The sequence below is a fragment of the Cornus florida genome, unplaced genomic scaffold, assembly GCF_030987335.1.
Source record: "Cornus florida cultivar Cherokee Brave unplaced genomic scaffold, ASM3098733v1 CherokeeBrave_3.0.0_Hap2_Chr02, whole genome shotgun sequence".
Classification (NCBI taxonomy): Eukaryota; Viridiplantae; Streptophyta; class Magnoliopsida; order Cornales; family Cornaceae; genus Cornus; species Cornus florida.
In genome coordinates this window covers 15,049,146-15,067,905 of record NW_026775572.1, presented here as the reverse complement: position 1 = coordinate 15,067,905, position 18,760 = coordinate 15,049,146, and the positions used below count along the sequence as shown (strand labels likewise).

The window sequence follows — 18,760 nt, the reverse complement described above, 5'->3', positions numbered from 1 at the left end:
GAATTCAAGGGGTTTTGGTCTATTCAGTTTGCTTATGAACAGAAAAGACCCGAGTTTGGTTTTTAATTACAACGATGCCACCGTAGTATGAAGCGGTAAAATTTGAGAGAGAAGTGAGAAAGTGTTTAGTAATTTTATTTTAAAATTTTCAATTTTACCACTTTGTTTTTTAATAATTGAAATGACAAAACCTTCAAGGGCAACTCAAGATGACCTTAATATAACTGTGACGTGTGATAAATAATAAAAAAATGTGACTGTGATAGTGTTATATACACTCTTGCTAAATTAAATATAAAAGTAAATTTTCATATATCTAATTTTGCTAAATATAAAAGCAAACTTTCATATATATTACCTCCACAAAATTAGACACAAAATTTGAATAAAATAAAGAAAATTCAACAAAGAAAAAAAATTACATTTTATTGAATTTTTTTTTATTTTATATAATAATAATTTTTTTTATACTAACATCAAATTTTTTTTTTTTTGATAAGTGAAAAGGTCAAAATATAAAATCATGTATTCTATCCCAGAATTTTTATCAAATAACTTAAACTTAAAAGAACCATATATAAAAAGAAATTGATTATACATCAATTCCACTATTGAGAAAAGTAGGACTATTGAGAAAAGTAAGACTTAGATAGTAATTTTCACATGAAAATAAGGACTACATCTTAATAACGTTCCACAAGCCACAAGGTTAATCAGCCAGCAGGCCCAACACAAACACCAACCCCAACAAAATCCACCTTGAGAGCCACAAGAAATCCTCTGCAATGATCCATAGATTGTAAAATTAAAACCCTCATTAGTAATTTTTTTGATTAGTAAACCTGCATTAGTAATTGTGCTTAGAAATTTACAAGATAAACCTTAGTTGCCAGTTGATACAGCGAAACAGACTAACCGAAAGAAAGAAAAAGATACAACAAACCGCTGATGTACATGGAAGTTCACACTGATAAATTCACGACTCAGCAATTAAGAATCACATTATTTATAATACAGACAAGCAGCAGTGAAACAATAAAACACCAGAGAGAACCACATAAATATTAATATAGAGCAAATTATTCTACCATCTCTGCATTAACTTCAGCTTCCTCCATCTCCTCATCATCACTGCCGATATCTCCTTCAAGAAGCCATTGCTCAAGTTCATCCACTTCTTCATAGTCATGCATGTAGAGATCATCGGAGTTATCCCATTGGTCGGTCCCCAGCTCTTCCCCACGACAAGCCACATGCAAGAATGGTCTACTTCTGGCCAAAGCATCTACCATGTCTCGATTCACACTTCCCGTCACTCCCAACCATCTCAGCCTTGGAAAGTACGGCTTTTTCAACCACCTGAATGAAAGTTGAGTAATGCCGCCACAGTTGTAAAGATCCAACATCCGCAAGGTACTTCCACGCCATCCATCCCTCTCAACCTGCATTGAGGCTAATGCCATGATAGAAGTGTCACCTATAAGTGGACATTGTCGCATTCGAAGTTCAATAATTGGGACCCGACTTTTTGCAAGTAACAAGATACCAGCATCAGAGAGATTTGGAAGATTTGATAGGTCCAGTTCTTGCAGCTCCTTTGTAAAAGAGCCATCAAATAGAAAAGAGATGCACTTGTCTGTGAGTCTCTTGCAACCTCTAAGGGACATTGAAACTAGCGAACTTATCACCCCGTGTTTTAAGTATGACAAACCCACATCACTTATATTAGAACCGTCTAATAGTAGTGTCTTTAACTTAGGAAGAGTGCTGATGGCTCTGAGGGCTTCATCTCCAAGGTTCCTACAATCCCTTAAATCGAGAACACTAAGATCCATGTTTGATGCCAAACGCATGACTGCGTGGTCTGTCAAGAGATTACACCATCTTAAGCTAACATGTGTCAGGGAAAGGGAAGTCGCAGAGATGTCGAGAAATACCAGATCAGTTAGTTGGGTCCCATGGGATACTCTAAGCATGTATAAGCTCGAGCAAGAATGCAAGATTGTTTTGAAACCTGTATCTGTAACCCGACAGAAGCCACCAAGACATATACTTTCCATACTCGAGCATCTGTCAGCCATTAGGAGGATCCCAAGATCATTAACTCGCTTAAAATAGGTAGGGACAAACTCCTGGCTTCGGACTAAGGAAAGATGTTTCAATTTCCCATGTGGATTGATCTGTTGAAGGCCAGAATCGGTGAGGTCAAATGTAACTGTTGGTTCTATAATGGGTGCATCCCGAAGATCCAAATGGGTCAAGGAGTTGAGACTTCTTGATATTGTACTGACCATAGTATCAGTAATATAATCTACTGAAAGGCACAATTTTCGAATACTTGGCAATATGGATGGACGAATATGCTTTGGTGACTGATGGGGCCCAACAGTGGGGCTTAACAATTCTGTCACCATTACAGAGGATATGTACCCAATCTCAAGAGAAGTAAGTTTCGAGGAAGCCAACGCCCATGCACGAGCAAAATTATGACGAAGAAATATCGAGACATCAAACATCAGGATCAGGCTCTGGAAAACAAAACTCAACAGGTCTTAAAAAACTTGCAAAAGATAAATTTCTAAATTTCTAAAAATTTGCAGAAAGAATGAATGTGAAGCATCTATGGGTTAGATGAAAACCAAGGCACCTGCCATGTGAATTTAGAACTTCAGTAATATGGCACAGTTATAACTTTTGATGTGCATTCAAAATAGAAAACCTGTGTATCACTTTGACATATGGCATATTATACATGTAATAATTAATATGCACAAGAATGTGGATCAATAGTTAGTGTTTCATTCAGAAGATCTGGAAGGAAATCCACCAGAAAAATTTCCCTAACTTTTGGACAGCTTCCCATATATTTTCAATCATCCAATGTACATGAATCAGAGTAAAATTTTAAGAGAGCAACAAAGATTTTAAAAAGGGCAAAATATATGGACCTCCCCTATGGTTTGCCATAATTACAGGAACCTCCCCTCTGGTTTGAGAATTTACATGGACCTCCCCTCAAAATGAAACTACCCTACACGGACCTCCCTTCCGTTACGGTCAACGCCAGTCAACGACGGATTTTGCTAATGTCATCCACTTAATCAAGTTAAATGCCCATAATACACTTATCCCTACCATATATTATTTCTCTCTCCTCTTCGTTTTCTCTCTCCTCTCTCTGCCTCCTACCAATTCAGGCCATATCCTGGGTTGATGACATTTGGATAACTCCTCGTCACTTGGGAGATGATGTTTACTATCAATGCCTGATGATACGAAGGTGGAAGATTGGAATTGACAGCTTCAAATTGCAACATACATTCTCTTTTCCTCAAATGGTGGAGAAGGATAGCTTTAAATTGCCCAAATTACTGCCAATTATGCTTTATATACAAGTATGTGTGTGTATACTTGCACAGGCATGTATGTTTATCTATAACCAAATTTTTTTTGTTCAAAGTACTTACATACATATATAAAATCCAAAGATTTGAATTTCAATTTAACCAAGTAACTCTATTAAATCCAAACTATTGCAATTATATTTGACTAGCCAGCATAATCCAGCACCATATAATCAGTAAATATTTAAAAAATAAAAAATTTGTGAACACGGGTTCAAATCCAAAACTTCAATTATACTATTAAACAAAGATAAATCAGTCATGAAGCTCATGATTTGTTTAGTGTTTACTGATTAAGTTTCCAAACATGCAGCATTGAATCACTTTCACCAAATTGCAGAAATAATAAAAATCCAAATAGATCAAACCAATTTAAATTTAGCAAATCAACAAACCCTAGCTAATTAACTTTCAACAAACAAACCCTAAATCAATCATGAAGCTTGTGATCTGCTTAGTCTTTACGGATTGAGAGTATCCAAACATGCAGATTGCATCATTTCACCAAATTGCACAAATAATAGCAACCCAGATAGATTAAATCAAATTTAATTTAGCAAATCAGAAAACCCTAGCTAATAAAATTTCAACAAACAAAACCTAAATCAGTCATGAAGCTCGTGATCTGCTTAGTGTTTACTGATTGAGTAATGATACCCAGTGAATATATGTCTACATGTTCTTATTCTGGGTTGTGGAGTAATGATACCCAGTGAATATACGTCTACTTGTTCTCATTTTGGGTTTAGATTTAATTTTGTGGATCTGTTGAATATTTTGGTATATGTCCAAATTGATGTTGGTGGTTCGCCGGTGGGTGGTGGTCGAGGTGTGGTGGTGGCGGTTTTGAAGATGGAGAGCAAGTTAATTTGCGTCTCATCACTGTTATGGTGGTGGTTCTCTGGAATTTATTGCTGGAGAGGATGGTGGTGGGTGGTGGCGTACTTAACCAAAATCACATCTATCTCGTTGTCTCAGTGGTTATGGCAAAAGCATTACTTAGCTTAGTGGTTAGTTACTCGTCTGTTAGAATAACAAGCTTGGCACTAGACTTTGGTAAGGAAACTCTGGCTAACTCTGGTGAAAATTGACTACTTGATAATGTGTATGAGTAACTTTAATAACTGAAACAATGCATCAAATCATAATACGGTTAGATTTTTTTAGTACACATGTTGCACCAATGGTTTAGTAGCATTCAATATCAACATTATATATTACAGCCAAATTAACTACACTTTATTTAAGAATCACTGTCGTAATATGTAAAAGAAGAAAGGTCATAAGACTATATAGTAATATGGATATATATGCAAATGCATCTAGATCAACTGAACAGAACTGTAATCCACTGAGACTATATACTATTCTGGATATTTATGCAAATGCATCTAGATCAACTAAACAGAACCGTAATCCACTGAGACTATATACTATTCTGGATATTTATGCAAATGCATCTAGATCAACAAAACAGAACCGTAATCCACTGAGACTATATGCTATTCTGAATATTTATGCAAATGCATCTAGATCAACTGAACAGAGCCGTAATTCACTGAACGGAGCCGTAATCCATTAATCCTATTTACTCATGATTGGCTATACAAGTACCTTAGTGTTGTTTGAAACCAATAAATGTGAAGAGAAATTGGTTTCTGTAACAAGGTGGTAGTCTTGTATTAATGTCATCAAGTTACTCAAGCGAAATAAAGTTACTTAGGTGATGGTGTCTCTTGGCTAATTGAGTGATGATGGTGCTGGCATGGTCTATTAGCTTAATATGGCAATGTGTAGTTTTGAGCTCCCCAAGAGGCCTGAAGTCAATGGGTGTTTTTGTAACATTAGCATGCATTGCCCCTTTTTAAAAACAGAAAATATTAACTACTTTAATACCAAAATAATAGGGCAATTTATGAAATTTTAATATAGTATCATGTTCTTTTTTTTTTTTTTTTTTTTTTTTTTACCAACTCTTACCCCGCTAGGCAGCTAGTGATCCCTCTCAGCTTTTTGCTATTTCTTTTGGAGAAAAAAATTTACAACTTGCTTCATTATTTCTTTCACCCTCTTTTTTCATTTTCTGGTATTTATCATTAATTCTTTGACTATCCATATGCAAATAGAAGTATATTAAGATAAGGAACTGCAATAATGATAATTAGTTCTAAAAATTAATATCAAATATAAAAAAATAAATCCATCAACTATACAAGCATCCAACAACCATAAAACAGAGCACAAATTAGTTTTCTTGTAAGGCAAAGCAAAATGTGTTTTCTTTGATTGGCAAAACAAAGCACAAAAAGAAATAAATATGTTAACAAAAAAAAAAAAAAAAAAATGTTAACAAGAAAAAGAAAAAGAAAAAATAGAGCCAAGAAAAAAAAAAAAGACACATAGAGAAGAAAATTAGACGAAGAGAGAGATGTAAACAAAGATAAGAAAAGAGGGGAGATCTAGAGGAGAAGAGAAAAAAGAAAGAAAGAAAGAACTGACGTGGTTTCGTCGTTCATCTCTGCAACTAGGGCTTCATCTTCGTCTCACAATTTCATTCTATCGATGTTCGGTTAACATTTTGACTCTTGGACTTTCTTATTTTTTTATTCTTTTGTACAAAATTCCTTCTATCGTATGCTTGGGCTTTCTTTTTTGTTTATTAAGTTGCTAAAAATACCCTTTTTGACTTAAGAAATAGAACAATCGTATTTTTTAAAACAAATATCAGTGAGGCAAGCCTCACAAACAGGACGAGGCGCAACCGAGGCGTGCGTCTAGCAAATATCAGTGAGCCTGGGATGACAACAGGCGCTAAACCTGAGCCTCGAGCCTAGGTGCGCCAAGGCGCGAGTCTGGGTGCACCAAGATTAACAACATTGAGTACACTCCAAAACTTTGTGTATATATCTATATATATATCCCTGAGTGATGAGCGAAATCTCCGACGTAGTAGCTCATGAATTGTATCATGGGTTCCCTAAATGTCACTCCTACTTTCCTAATAAATACAAATCCAATGTTGTGCTTGCCATTACCGGGTGCTAAATGCTTACTTGCACTTGATAGTTCGATCTTTTACCATTCGACCAAGCAATGGCCCCTACTCCTAATTCTAGTATATAATATAAGATTGTAGGAGGTGGTTCGTGATATAAGTTTACACATCACAGTGGAAAGGCCAAAAAGAAGGGTGAGAATATTAGAGGATGAGTAAAGAGAGGAGAGATGAAGGAGAGGGAGACCATCCCATGGTCATCAAGTGGGCTTTTCTCTAGAGACTAAAAGGAGCCTTGTTTTGGTAGTGAAATTTCTATCTGTAACTTGTCACACATGTGAGACCTAGAATGACTTCCCAAAGAATTACTCATGTTCTATGTACATCTCCATGACAAAATCCCCGCAACACCATTTCGAGTCGGCACTTCCCTCTTGGACCAACAAATAACACCCTCCTTGAAAATCCCGAAGTAACTTGTCATGACGGATTAGAATAAATAATTGCGTATGTGGCTAACACAATACAAAGACTAGACTCTTTTAGCCATAAAGTTCCATTTGTTTTTCCTTTTAAAAAAAAACAAATAACCCCAAAATATGGAAGATTGATGTAATTAACATCTTTCTCCAATCCCATGAACTCAAATTGCATAACTGTAAATTAAAAGGGGATCCCTATCAATCAATTCCATTGTCATTAAAACTCTTATTAAAACTAATTCTTAAGTAGTTTAAGTTCAATTTGCAACAAACCACATTAGCAATAAAAAGCCTTACTTCTAATTCAGTGCAACCACTTAGCAACGCCTCTAGATCAGAAACAAGAAGTGATCGTCCTCTTTTTTCTGCAACTGTACTCAAGTATAGAGACCTGAAGAAAAGTAAAAGGGCAAAGCTAATAAAAGTATCACTTGATATAGGATGAAAGTTACAGATCAAGTATTACACAAATTCATAATTCAAGGATCCAGTTACAAATCAAGTATTACATAAATTCAAAATTCAAGTTGAGAACATCAAAATCACAGTCAAAAAGGGAAAGATTCACATAGCAAATCAATATTTTTCTAATTAATGACGAACACATAAAGATGCATTTAAAAGCACACAGACACACAAAAGTACAGAAATTTATGATAGAAGAACTTCGAAAAGGAATTTTTTTTTAGACAGAGATAGAGAACAAACCTTAAGTCGTTGCATCTAACTCCAATCTCAGAAAGAAGCTTGCCGCTGAAATCGGCGCAATTGTGAAGGGAAAGCTCGTGCAAAGAAGGGCGAAGGAGAGAATCAATGGCGGAATCATCGAGGCGAGTACAATCGACCATGAGGCTTCCTAGGTAAGGGTTTGGAGGCAACAAAGGCCTCAACAAATCGATTGAGAGCGCGACGTCCTGCAAACAAAGTAGAGATCCACCAAAAGTGAGTGAATCAGATAGAACTGAAGCTATGTAATACGTTTTATATGTAAAAGCATATATATTTGTGGGCTTACGAGGAGGTGGAAATTGGGGAGGAATGAAAGGATTTGAGAAGCGCAGGTCCTGAAGGACTTGCATGTGGATGCGACGGAGCGGATGGATGGGACATCGAGCTTCATCACGATGGTCGCCAGGAGAGCCGAGGGAAGGAGATCTAGGTGCCGTAAGTTCGTTTCGGACTTTGCCATTATCTCTCTCTTTCTCACTCTAGCTCTATCTCTTTCTCTCTCTAGCGGAAATATGGTTTGACCGGAAGAAGGTCTCTGTGCTTTGCCTGCTGGGATAAAAGGGATATACTTGCCTTGCCCGGCAACCGTGAGGTACTGACGTGGGTTTGTTTACCGATAGATGAAGGAGACGAATAGATCTGATGGGCTAACAATCAAAATTCCTATCTTTCGAAAAAAAAAAAAAAAAAAAAAAAAAAAAAAAAAAAAAAAAAAAAAAAAATTCTTCTTGCTTACCTTTATAATAATAATTTATGAGTTTGTCGATCTGGTTTGACCCAAATAAAAGTGGGTTAATTATTATTTTTTTCCTCTGTTAATACATATTATATAGACATTATATATATATATATATATTTTTAGACTAGTAAGGTGTTAGGAGGAAAAAGAAATAAAGAAGAAGATGTCAATTTATGTTTGGTTTTGAAAATTAAAATGAGAAAAGTGATGATGAAAAAGAAAGGGGTCAGGAACTTAGCATAAGGGAGTTGGTGCAAGGATTCATATCTTCTGTTATCTTCAATGAACATACGATACTATCTTTTTATTACACTATTATTTCCTAATGATTATTGACAAATTTTTTTAATTTTATTTATTATTATTATTTTTTTAAACAAGCCTTTTCTTGCTTTTATCTCCATGACGTTCCTCCTTTTCCTTTTCCTTTTCCTTTTCCTTGAAATTCTTTTTATTTGGAAGTAACATATGTGTTTTAAATTTGAAATTAAAAAATTTTAGTTAAAGGATTCATGTTAAAAAAAAATCAATAGACGATAACATGTAAAACTTGTGCCTCATGAATTGAGATCAATGTCAACATTTTCAGACACAGGCCTCACTGGTCAAATATGTTAAATTATGACTTACAATGTAACGCATCTGGAATACTCCGGTCATGAATTTTTTAACCTCACACACAAGGCTGAAAGTGCGCAGAATATACGAATTTGTATACAAACTTGTATTCTTTTTCTTACTAGTTCATGTATGAGCCTTTTGTTGTACATGTCTGTATCACTTAAATCTACTCTCTCTTATTTTATCACCACTACAAATTGCCTCTCCACAGTTTAATTGGAACTCTATGATTCAAGCGACTATAATCCAAAATTACACAGAATCAATTACCATTGCAATCTCATAACTTTGCTTTGCTAAAGAGGCATAATACCTAAACCTTCACCTCTCCAAATTGAGGTTGAGATTTGAAGACTTAGGCCACACTCGCTTGAAGTTTCAATTATCAAAAAAATAAAAACACTAAAATCAAACGACCTAGAATGCATCAATCAGACTTGATCACCAACACCAAAGCCTCTATCAGCAGCATAATCTACAAAGCTGTAGAGTGGGAGCACCCTCTCACCATACTTCTCAAAACCATCCAACTCTCTCTTAGCCTGTGCTCTAAGATCCTCAGCAACTTCCATTGCCTTTTCCACGCCATACACTTTCACATAGCTCTTTCCCTTCTTTCTCTTCTCCTCATCTTTCTCTTCTCTCTCAATCTTCATTTTCTCTTCCAGTAAATCATCAACCACCTGATACAGAACCCCAACAGACCGCCCGTACCTTCTCAGCCGTTGGATCTCATCGTCTCCGGCACCAGCCAACAGACCGCCGCATACGGCGGAGCACTGACCCATCTCACCAAACTTCTTTTCTTGGACGAATTCGACGGAATTGGGCCCACCCTCGAGGTCGAGGAACTGGCCGGCGGCCATGCCGGTGGACCCCACGGCTCGGGCAATCTCGGCAATGATGCGGAGAACACGGGGTTCGGGGACGAGGTCAGGGGGCGTCTGAGAGACGATGTGACGGAAGCCGAGCGGGAATAAAGCGTCACCGGCGAGAATCGCCATGTCGACGCCGAACATTGTGTGGTTGGAGGGTTGGCCTCGCCGTGATGGGTCGTCGTCCATGCATGGCAGGTCGTCGTGTATCAGTGAAGCCGCATGAACCTGTTGAGTAAAGAAATCAAATAAAGAGATCATTTTCATCACCAATTACAATATATTAGGACTATCGAGGCAATTTATTAGAACAATCCAAGTAGTAAAAATTCAAGACAGACATGACTCCAATACATACACATGCTTATATTTACAGGATGACTAATTTGGATATTCAAATTGTATGAGGAATCAAAGTAGTGAAAATTCAAGGCAATCACCAAGGACATTAGCTCAGATGTTATGATTTTTTTCTCAAAAAAAGGTTCAACATTCGAGCAAACAATATTGTAGATATGTGTTGGCTTTCACAAAGGGAAAGAAAAAAAAAAAAAAGGTCAAGACAATTGCATGCTAAGAAATCCTAATTATGTTGTCCATGCACAAGGTATCATTTAAAATATAGGAAAAAAATTCAATACCCTCTTGTACCTACCATGTAATTACTTTCAGCCAATAAAAAGTCTCCATTTTCCTTGGTAACAAAAAATAACAAATTTCCATTCCCTTCATAATAGAAAATAACAATTTTTCATTGACCACTAAGATATTCAAATGGTCGGGGAAATCTAAGAAGTGAAAATTCAATACAATAACCCATGGCCTGGGCATTAGTTTAGATGGTATGATTTGGAAGCTTGAGTGTTCGAGACAATATTGAGAAAGTGTTTGCCTTGAATTTTCGGGAAAAATTTTTTTTTTCCAGACAATGGAATGGTAAGGAAACCAAATTATGTTGCCTATGCATCAGTATCATTTAAACATATGTCCAATATGCCAAATTTAGAGATTCAAGTTGGCAATTAAAATATTGAAATAAACACAGTAGGGTCATTGAAAAACAACCAAATCAACTTATCAAATTGGGCTTTATTTGATATAATAAATTTGAACTACAGATTCAGACGTTATTGTAGTTTTCCTATCACAATCAAGCCAAAGATTCTAGCAAGAATTTCTTAGAAAGATTCGCCTACAATGTTTTTAACTTTTTATTGACCAGGACCCAATTATTTTTTATTGATCAAAAATTAATGTATCAAATAAATCAAAAAGTTGAATCTTTATTATTATTTTTGTCTAATTCTAGCAAATCAATGTAAAAAGAATTATAGGAATCAAATATAATCAATCACCAATTATATTTTCTTCAACAAAAACTAAAAAATAAAAAAGGGCCTTTAATTGAGTAGGTAAGAGATAAGAAAAATGACCATTTCTAGGGCACAGGCGGTGGGGAATGCGGCGAGGCGGTTGCCGCCGAAGAGCTCGCAGGCGGCGACGCACATGACCGGTGGGGCCCGCTTGGCACCTTTGGCGAGAACGGAGTAACGCATGGCCTCGTAGATCTGTTGTGGGTACTGAATTGGTATTGCTTCATCAAGCTTCTGATTGATCTCTGCAATCAAAGTCGTCCAGTAAGTACGAAGATCGAATTGGGTTGTCGAAAGACTCGAAACTGATGAAGATGAACATCGAATCGTTCGTCGTAAAATTGGACCCCTTTTCGGGAGGTAGAGTTGGGAAGACGATACCACTGTTGAGAAAGCCATGGTTGCTCCTCTCTTCCTCTCTCTATATATCTATATATGTATATATAAATGAAATTGAAGATAGGGGTAGCTTTTAATATTAGAAATTTAGTGAAGCGTGACGGATGAGAATAGAGATGAGATGATTTGGAAATGCGTATATGTGTGTGAAGAATTATATGGTGCTTCTTGGGAGTATGGAGGATTGGTTGTCCAACGATGATTGATCATGTTGATTTGATCTGAACCGTTCTTTCCGCAGATAAGTGGAGTTGTGATTCTATGTTGATCGTTTGGCGTTTTCTCTGCTTGTTTCTCTGCAAAAAATAAATTGAGCTACGTGTTAAATGTTTTATTGGTACCAACATTTTATTTTTTTCCGAATGCCTTCCGAATGTTTTATTATTTATTTATTAATTTAATTTTAAAATAAAATACAAAATTTTAATTTTAATTTAATAATTTTTTGTCTTCTTCCCGACTATAGTCCCAATGGTTATATTCTAATTTCTATATAAAACACTCATTTTATCTTTTTTCAATTATCAAGTCCACTTCTTTACATTCTCAAGTCCATTATATGTTCTTTCAATTTCTATATAAACCACTTATTCTATCTTCTTTTAATTATATCTTCTTTCAATTATCAAATCCACTTATTTGCATTCTAAAAGTCCATTCTCTGTTCTTTGAGTCTTTATCTTTCTTATATAAAAAAACAATGGTTTCATCGTAACGAAATATACCCATCTCCGAGTCTACTTTTCCATTGAATTCTTCAGATTCAGATGGGGAAAATATTTTTGAAATCCATCGAAAAATAATGAACGATATGACGAGATTATTATCACATGATAGAGTGCGGGCATTCTTTCAACCTTGTAAGAGAAAGGATATTAAACGTGATCGAGAGGAGGCAGCACAATGGCTATTACGAGATTGCTTTGCTGAAAATTCGATTTATCCACCAAACATATTTCGTAGAAGGTTTCGGATGCGACGAGAGTTGTTTCTTCGCATTTTGAACGGTGTTACAGCATATGATGAATGGTTCATCCAGAAACCCGATGCCCTTGGTCGTATGGGGTTCACTCCTACACAGAAGATGACTACTGCAATCCGTATACTCGCATATGAAATTTCGGCTTATCTTTGTGACGAGTATATAAAGATTTCTGAGCGCATTGCGATCGAAAGCTTGAAAAGGTTTTATGATGCAATAATTGTTGTGTATGCGGAGCAGTACCAATGCTCACCAAATGCAGACAACATTGCATGTCTGCTTCGAGAAGGGGAAGAGAGAGGATTTTCAGGTATGCTTGGCTTTATAAATTGTATGCATTGGGAATGGAAGAACTGCCCCACAGCATGGCATGGCACGTGTAATTTCCCAATATTTTAAAGGATTTATTAATTGGAAGTAATTACTATTATTATTATTTTTTGATTTGTTTAATTTAAGTGTTGTTATTTTTATTTATTTTTAATGATTCGTTTTATTTAATTAAGTGCGTAGATAAATTGTGGTTTGTTTTTTATTTAATTAAGTGTGTAGATATACTGTCTTGTTTTAATTGAATTATATTTTGTAAATTTATTTGTTAAATTTGTATGGTGTTTGATTTGCGAGATGCTAATGAGTGAATTGTTTATTTGATTTGTGTGCGTTTAAGTTTGTGTGTATTATTTATTTAATTATTTTATGTATTTAATTTATTTGGATTGGGTTTAAGGAAAGTTGGACCAACGGATGTGATCTTGGGCATGAATAAAGCCTTGTTGGGTTAATTAATAAGGGCCCATGATTATAAAGATATTTAAAGGATTTATCTTTCTAGGTGGATAAATATAATTATATGTGGATAAATATAATTCATCAATAATCATTATGGTAGGACATATATATATATATATAGATGATTATTTAACTAATGATTTATGGAAAGAATATATATATATACTATATAATATATATGTGTATATATATTTAATATTTGGAATTATTATTATTAATATTATTATTATTGTTATTTTTGGTAAGTCACAATTGGAAAGGGAATTGGATTTTTAATGCGCATAAATATATTTTAGGGTTAGAGGTTTTTCCACGTAAAAAAAAAAAGAGAGAGAGAAAGAGAGAGAAAAAGAAGGGCTGACAGGGAGAAAGCCGGATTAGAGAAAGAGGAGGCAGGAATTGGAAAAGAGAGGCAAGTTCTTCTATACTTCTCCTCTTGGAATTTATAAACTTATCACCTTGAATATCAAATTTATTTTTGTCTTATTTTGTTGATTAAAAAAAATAATTTATTAATCGGATTAGATGGAACAGGTTTATTCTGTGCAAAGTGATAGATTTAAACTTATGAATACGTATATGTATTGTTACGATAATTTAGTTATGTATGTGAGAATATATGAATTAAAATTTATTTTTTGTAATTTGTTTAAGGTGGATTTAATTATGTTTAGCATGAGTAATTATTATACATGGATTAAAATCAAACGTTACGCTTAATTTATGATCCAATAGGGTTAATTAGGATTTTTCGAATTTTTCTAGAATTTCTGGATTTTTTTTTATATTTTTCTGGTATTTCTTTAAGGATTATATTTGCACTTAATTATGTGTATAAATATAATATATATTGTATATATAAGCACCACTGTAGGGTTTAGAATTCGGTGCACTCAAAATAGGGCATGATTCGGTGCGGCGCGGCACACATTATAGTGGTGAGCGCGCATTACAGAGGGTTGATGGGTTTGATGATCAAAGAAGTTATCCAGTGCGGCACGGCATAGGGGATGAGTATGTACGCGCGTTTCAGGGCCTTTGGATGCGGCTGTGGTGGAGTGATGGATTCGGTGCATTACGGTGTACACAAAATCGTGCACATGTGTATCTGGACCTTAGATTAAGTCCGGTCAACTAAGAAATTATCCGTTGCGGCGCAACTCAACAAAACTTAAGGAACCAACCAACCAGAAGACGCCGCGTCACCCAATGAGTCATCAGGCGCGTGTGGAGCGCGTGAGAGGGCATGAGGGCGCGTGATGACATGTGGCAACTTAGGGCAGCGCGTGGAGGTGCGTGCAGTGGGCCTAGGGGCGTGTGACAGCGCGTGGAGGCGCGTGTTGTGGTGTTTGAGGTCCCGGAAAGTTTCTGTAGGGTCCGGTGATGCCTCAGAATTGATTTTTAAATCATTAGGGTTGAATGTGAACACTATAAGAGATATTCCTTGAGCTTTAGAGCGATGGAGTGTTACTACTATATTTAGTAGCACTTATTTGTGTAATATAAATACTAAATAATATATTACGGAAGGAAGTATGCATATATATATATATATATATATATATATATATATATATATATATATATATATATATATATATATATATATACACACACACATGTGTGTATGTAAGATTTAAATGTTAGGGATAAGTATGTAGCAATGTGTATATATATATATATTTATTGATATATATATGTATGTTTATGATTTCATTAATCAAATATTGTTATGGAAGGTTTTACACATATATTTTATATAATATATGTGTATGTTTTTATATCATTTACGATTAATATTCTTATTTGGTATGGTAATATGGTTGGTTAAATCATATTTGGTTGGGTTTTAAATTAAGGTTATGCATATAACATGCATATGATGTCTAGGTATGGATAAGCTTATAGTTAAAGTTAGTACATGGTTGAATTGTAGGCATGGATGAGTTGTCAAAGGCTTTAATGTATTGCCTTAGTAGTTATGAATAAATTTTATATATGGGAAGCATGGATGAGTTGCCAAAGGCTTTAATGTATTGCCTTAGTAGTTATGAATAAATTTCATATATGGGAAGCATGGTTGAATTGCTATGATTTAAATAAATATATTTATAATGGCATGGTTGAATTGCCAATGAATAATTAAATTGCTATGTGATAGATGATTTAAAATTCATCTATGGATATTATATGTGCAAGATGGATTTGATTGGATGTTCTTATTAGAATAATCTAGTACCTACAGTTTAATGATTATTGTAATGATTATTGGTAGAGTCATAAAATAATTGTCAAAGCATATGTATTAGCTATGTAATTGAAATAATTGAAATTATTAGTTGGTTTTGATATAGATGATTTGTTTATCTGTTTTCAGAGGTTTGGTAGAGAGAACTTGTTCGTAGGGTTTAACCCGCGATTTATTTTTTTCAGGTTGTTAGAAGGTCAAGTCTCAAGGTTGAGGATCCGCAGCTGGAGGACTTATCCATTCCTTTTGTTTATTTAAAAGTAGGATATTATTTTTGTTTCAGTTGATATTAGTATTTATTTGGTTGGAATTCTAAATAGTAACTTTTGGTTAAGGGGTCCTTGAGTTACGGGATTCCCGAGTTGTAACAATTTGGAAGTTATTAATGGATTTACTATTAATTAAATTTCTTCAGCGTTTTATGTTATTCTTTATTTCATTTTGTAGTCTGTGCTTGTTAATTACTTTAATTTTTTTAATATCCCCTGATTTTGTGTGCAGAATTGATCAACCCATTTTCCGAAATTAGGGGGTATTATAGCACGCACACAGGAAGAAGCCATAAACCTACCCTCATATTGGAGACTGTTGCATTGAAAAATCTGTGGATCTGGCATGCTTTATTTGGTATGGCTGGTTCACACAATGACTTAAATGTTCTCGATTATTCCCCAGTATTCAAGAGTATGATCAATGGTACAATGCCTCCAGTTAATTACATGGTGAATGGGCATCGACGTACAATGGGGTATTACCTATCTGATGGTATATATCCTAAGTGGGCAACTTTGATGTAAACCATCCCGCACCCAACAATTGTCAAACAGAAATTATTTGCTAACAAACAGGAAGCTGTTAGGAAGGATGTTGAACGAACGATCGGCGCGTTGCAGATGAGGTGGGCTACAACGCATTAACCGGTACTTTATTAAAATACAGAAAATCTGAATAAGATAATGAGAACGTGTATTATATTACACAATGTGATCATTAAAGACGAGGGCGAACACATTTTGTAATGGATACCTCCGACAGATGACCCAATCTCCCTTCCACATTACGTTAGAAACCCATCAATGTTGGTGGCACAAGTTTCCTCTCGCCTAAGTAGGATTCGCAATAGATCAGACAATGCCAATCTTAAAAGAGATCTCATGGAGCATTTGTGGAATCAATTTGGTGATGAAGATGCATAAATTTGTTGTAAACGAATAAAATGTAATTTTCATATTGCTGATGAATAAAAAATATTTTAAAAATTATTTATTTCAATTACATTTGTTAAGAAATTTAAAGAAATTATTATTTAAAGAAATATCCATTACATATATAAATAAAAATTACATTAGCTTCCCACAGATAGAAAAAGAAAATTACATTACATTACCTTCTCACAGATAAAAAAAGAAAATTACATTACATAGCTTCACAAACTACCTCTTTTACTGAAACGTGCATAAATTTCATTTTGTTGATCAATGATCCATGATTTTGCTGTTGCTGCTGGAGCATTATTTAGATTTTTAAGCATCATTTCTCTTTCAAAATCAATTTGCTTCTGCTCAAATTTCAACTTTTTCATTTCTTTTTGCACCTCAAATTCCAACCTTTTCAATTCTTTTTGCGCTTCAATGTCCATTCTTTTTGTACGTTTTTGCTCCAAGCCTAAATCGAATGTAGCTTTCAATTTCATTTTTTGAGATTTGACTGCCAAGGCATTCATCAACACACTTTGATGGGTAAAATCTTTAAATTGTTCTAGAAATAATTTATGTTGTATCTTCTCTTTGCTTTTTTTGCGACCCTTCTTAGATGTTTTTCATCCAGGGGGTCGTACAATAACATACGAACTTTCAACTCTAATTGTAGGCTAATCGTCGTCGTGCCATGGTTTACTGAACCTGGTGTTTATACTCCAGGTGTTGACGGAGTAAATGGATTGGTTTAGACTGTTGACAAAGTAGGTTAAACAATTTCTGGCCAATTTCTAGGCTTATTCATATCGATCTCCACTGCCTTTTGTTTTTACCTTTATCATTGTTGTTGGAAATGGAATTCCATTTTAACGAATTCTTTACAATACATCGACAGTGATCGAACTTAAATGGATCATTTTGACGTATTAAATACATTTCTTATTTTATTGAGCTATAATGAATAAACAATAATTGAAATTAGTTAGATTGCCAATTAAAATAGAAAAAAAAAATTAAAAATTTACAAAGTAAAAAATTTACTGCCTCTTCAACGTTGAACCTATTAGGAGTATGATGTTGGATCTGTTTGTAGTATCCAGAAAATTTGTTAACAATTTTTTTAATGTGTGAGAAACGATTCTGCAAACCCGATACATTTCGGGACGTCGTGCCCCTTGGTTGCCGAATAAAATTTTCACAAACTCATTCCCAATATGTGATTTGCTTCGGATCTGAACCCGTTATTGGATCTTCCCTAATGTCAATCCATTATTTGCATAATGCTTCATCTTCTTCAATGGACCAATTTTTTCGTACGCCTAGAATTATGTTGGGTTTGAGATGGTTGGGATTGAGAAGGTTGGAACTGAGAAGGTTGGGATTGAGATGATTGGAATTGAGATGGTTGGGATTCAGATGGTTGGAATTGAGATGGTTGGAATTGGTAATGAGGTTGGAATTGGGGATGTCGTACAGGTTGGAATTAAGAAGGTTGGAATGGGAAATAAGAGTATTGGGGTTGAGATGGATTTTCGGATTGAAAAAAATTTAAAGAATCCAAATTATAATTGGATTGCGGTGGAAATTCGGAGTTATGAGATGGGGGCGACAGAATAGAGGTGGAGAATCCATAGAGATGAATGTTAAAAAAAATATTGAGAGAGAATTATTGAAGATGAAAATTAGTACTTTAAATAATATAGCCGTTGAAAGAGCCGTTGGCGTCTCTTTTTTACTTTGTATCAGCAGATTCAAAGAGCCGTTGCTATCTCGTTTTTACTTTGTATCGACAGATTCATTATAATAATCCATACAAGACAGTAGGCAATTAAACAAAGGAAAAAAATTAATAGATATTGTCCAAACCACTCTCTGTCTGTAGAGAACCCCATGGATAAGTGTTTGTGGGGGCTACAAAAAGGACA

The 18,760-nt window shown here is 34.9% G+C and overlaps 2 protein-coding genes across 3 annotated transcripts; both read right to left on the bottom strand.

The window, feature by feature from the left end:
- Positions 1-793: 793 nt before the first annotated feature.
- Positions 794-8,455, bottom strand: LOC132293814 (F-box/LRR-repeat protein 10). Of its 2 annotated transcripts, XM_059791441.1 has the most exons (4): positions 7,897-8,455; positions 7,590-7,795; positions 7,179-7,272; positions 794-2,528 (listed from the first exon to the last, which is right to left on the bottom strand). In XM_059791441.1, exons 1-4 carry the CDS (start codon positions 8,068-8,070, stop codon positions 1,080-1,082), a joined length of 1,923 nt encoding a protein of 640 aa, XP_059647424.1. In that variant the 5' UTR covers positions 8,071-8,455; the 3' UTR covers positions 794-1,079. The 2 variants fall into 2 exon arrangements, with proteins under 2 accessions (XP_059647424.1, XP_059647425.1); XM_059791442.1 differs by lacking the exons at positions 7,179-7,272; positions 7,897-8,455 and having other exon boundaries at positions 7,590-7,743.
- Positions 8,456-9,222: 767 nt separating this feature from the next.
- On the bottom strand, positions 9,223-11,723 carry LOC132293815 (heterodimeric geranylgeranyl pyrophosphate synthase small subunit, chloroplastic). Its single transcript, XM_059791444.1, has 2 exons — positions 11,279-11,723; positions 9,223-10,073 (listed from the first exon to the last, which is right to left on the bottom strand). The coding sequence occupies exons 1-2, from the start codon at positions 11,615-11,617 to the stop codon at positions 9,402-9,404; spliced, it is 1,011 nt and encodes a 336-aa protein (XP_059647427.1). The 5' UTR covers positions 11,618-11,723; the 3' UTR covers positions 9,223-9,401.
- Positions 11,724-18,760: the final 7,037 nt, after the last annotated feature.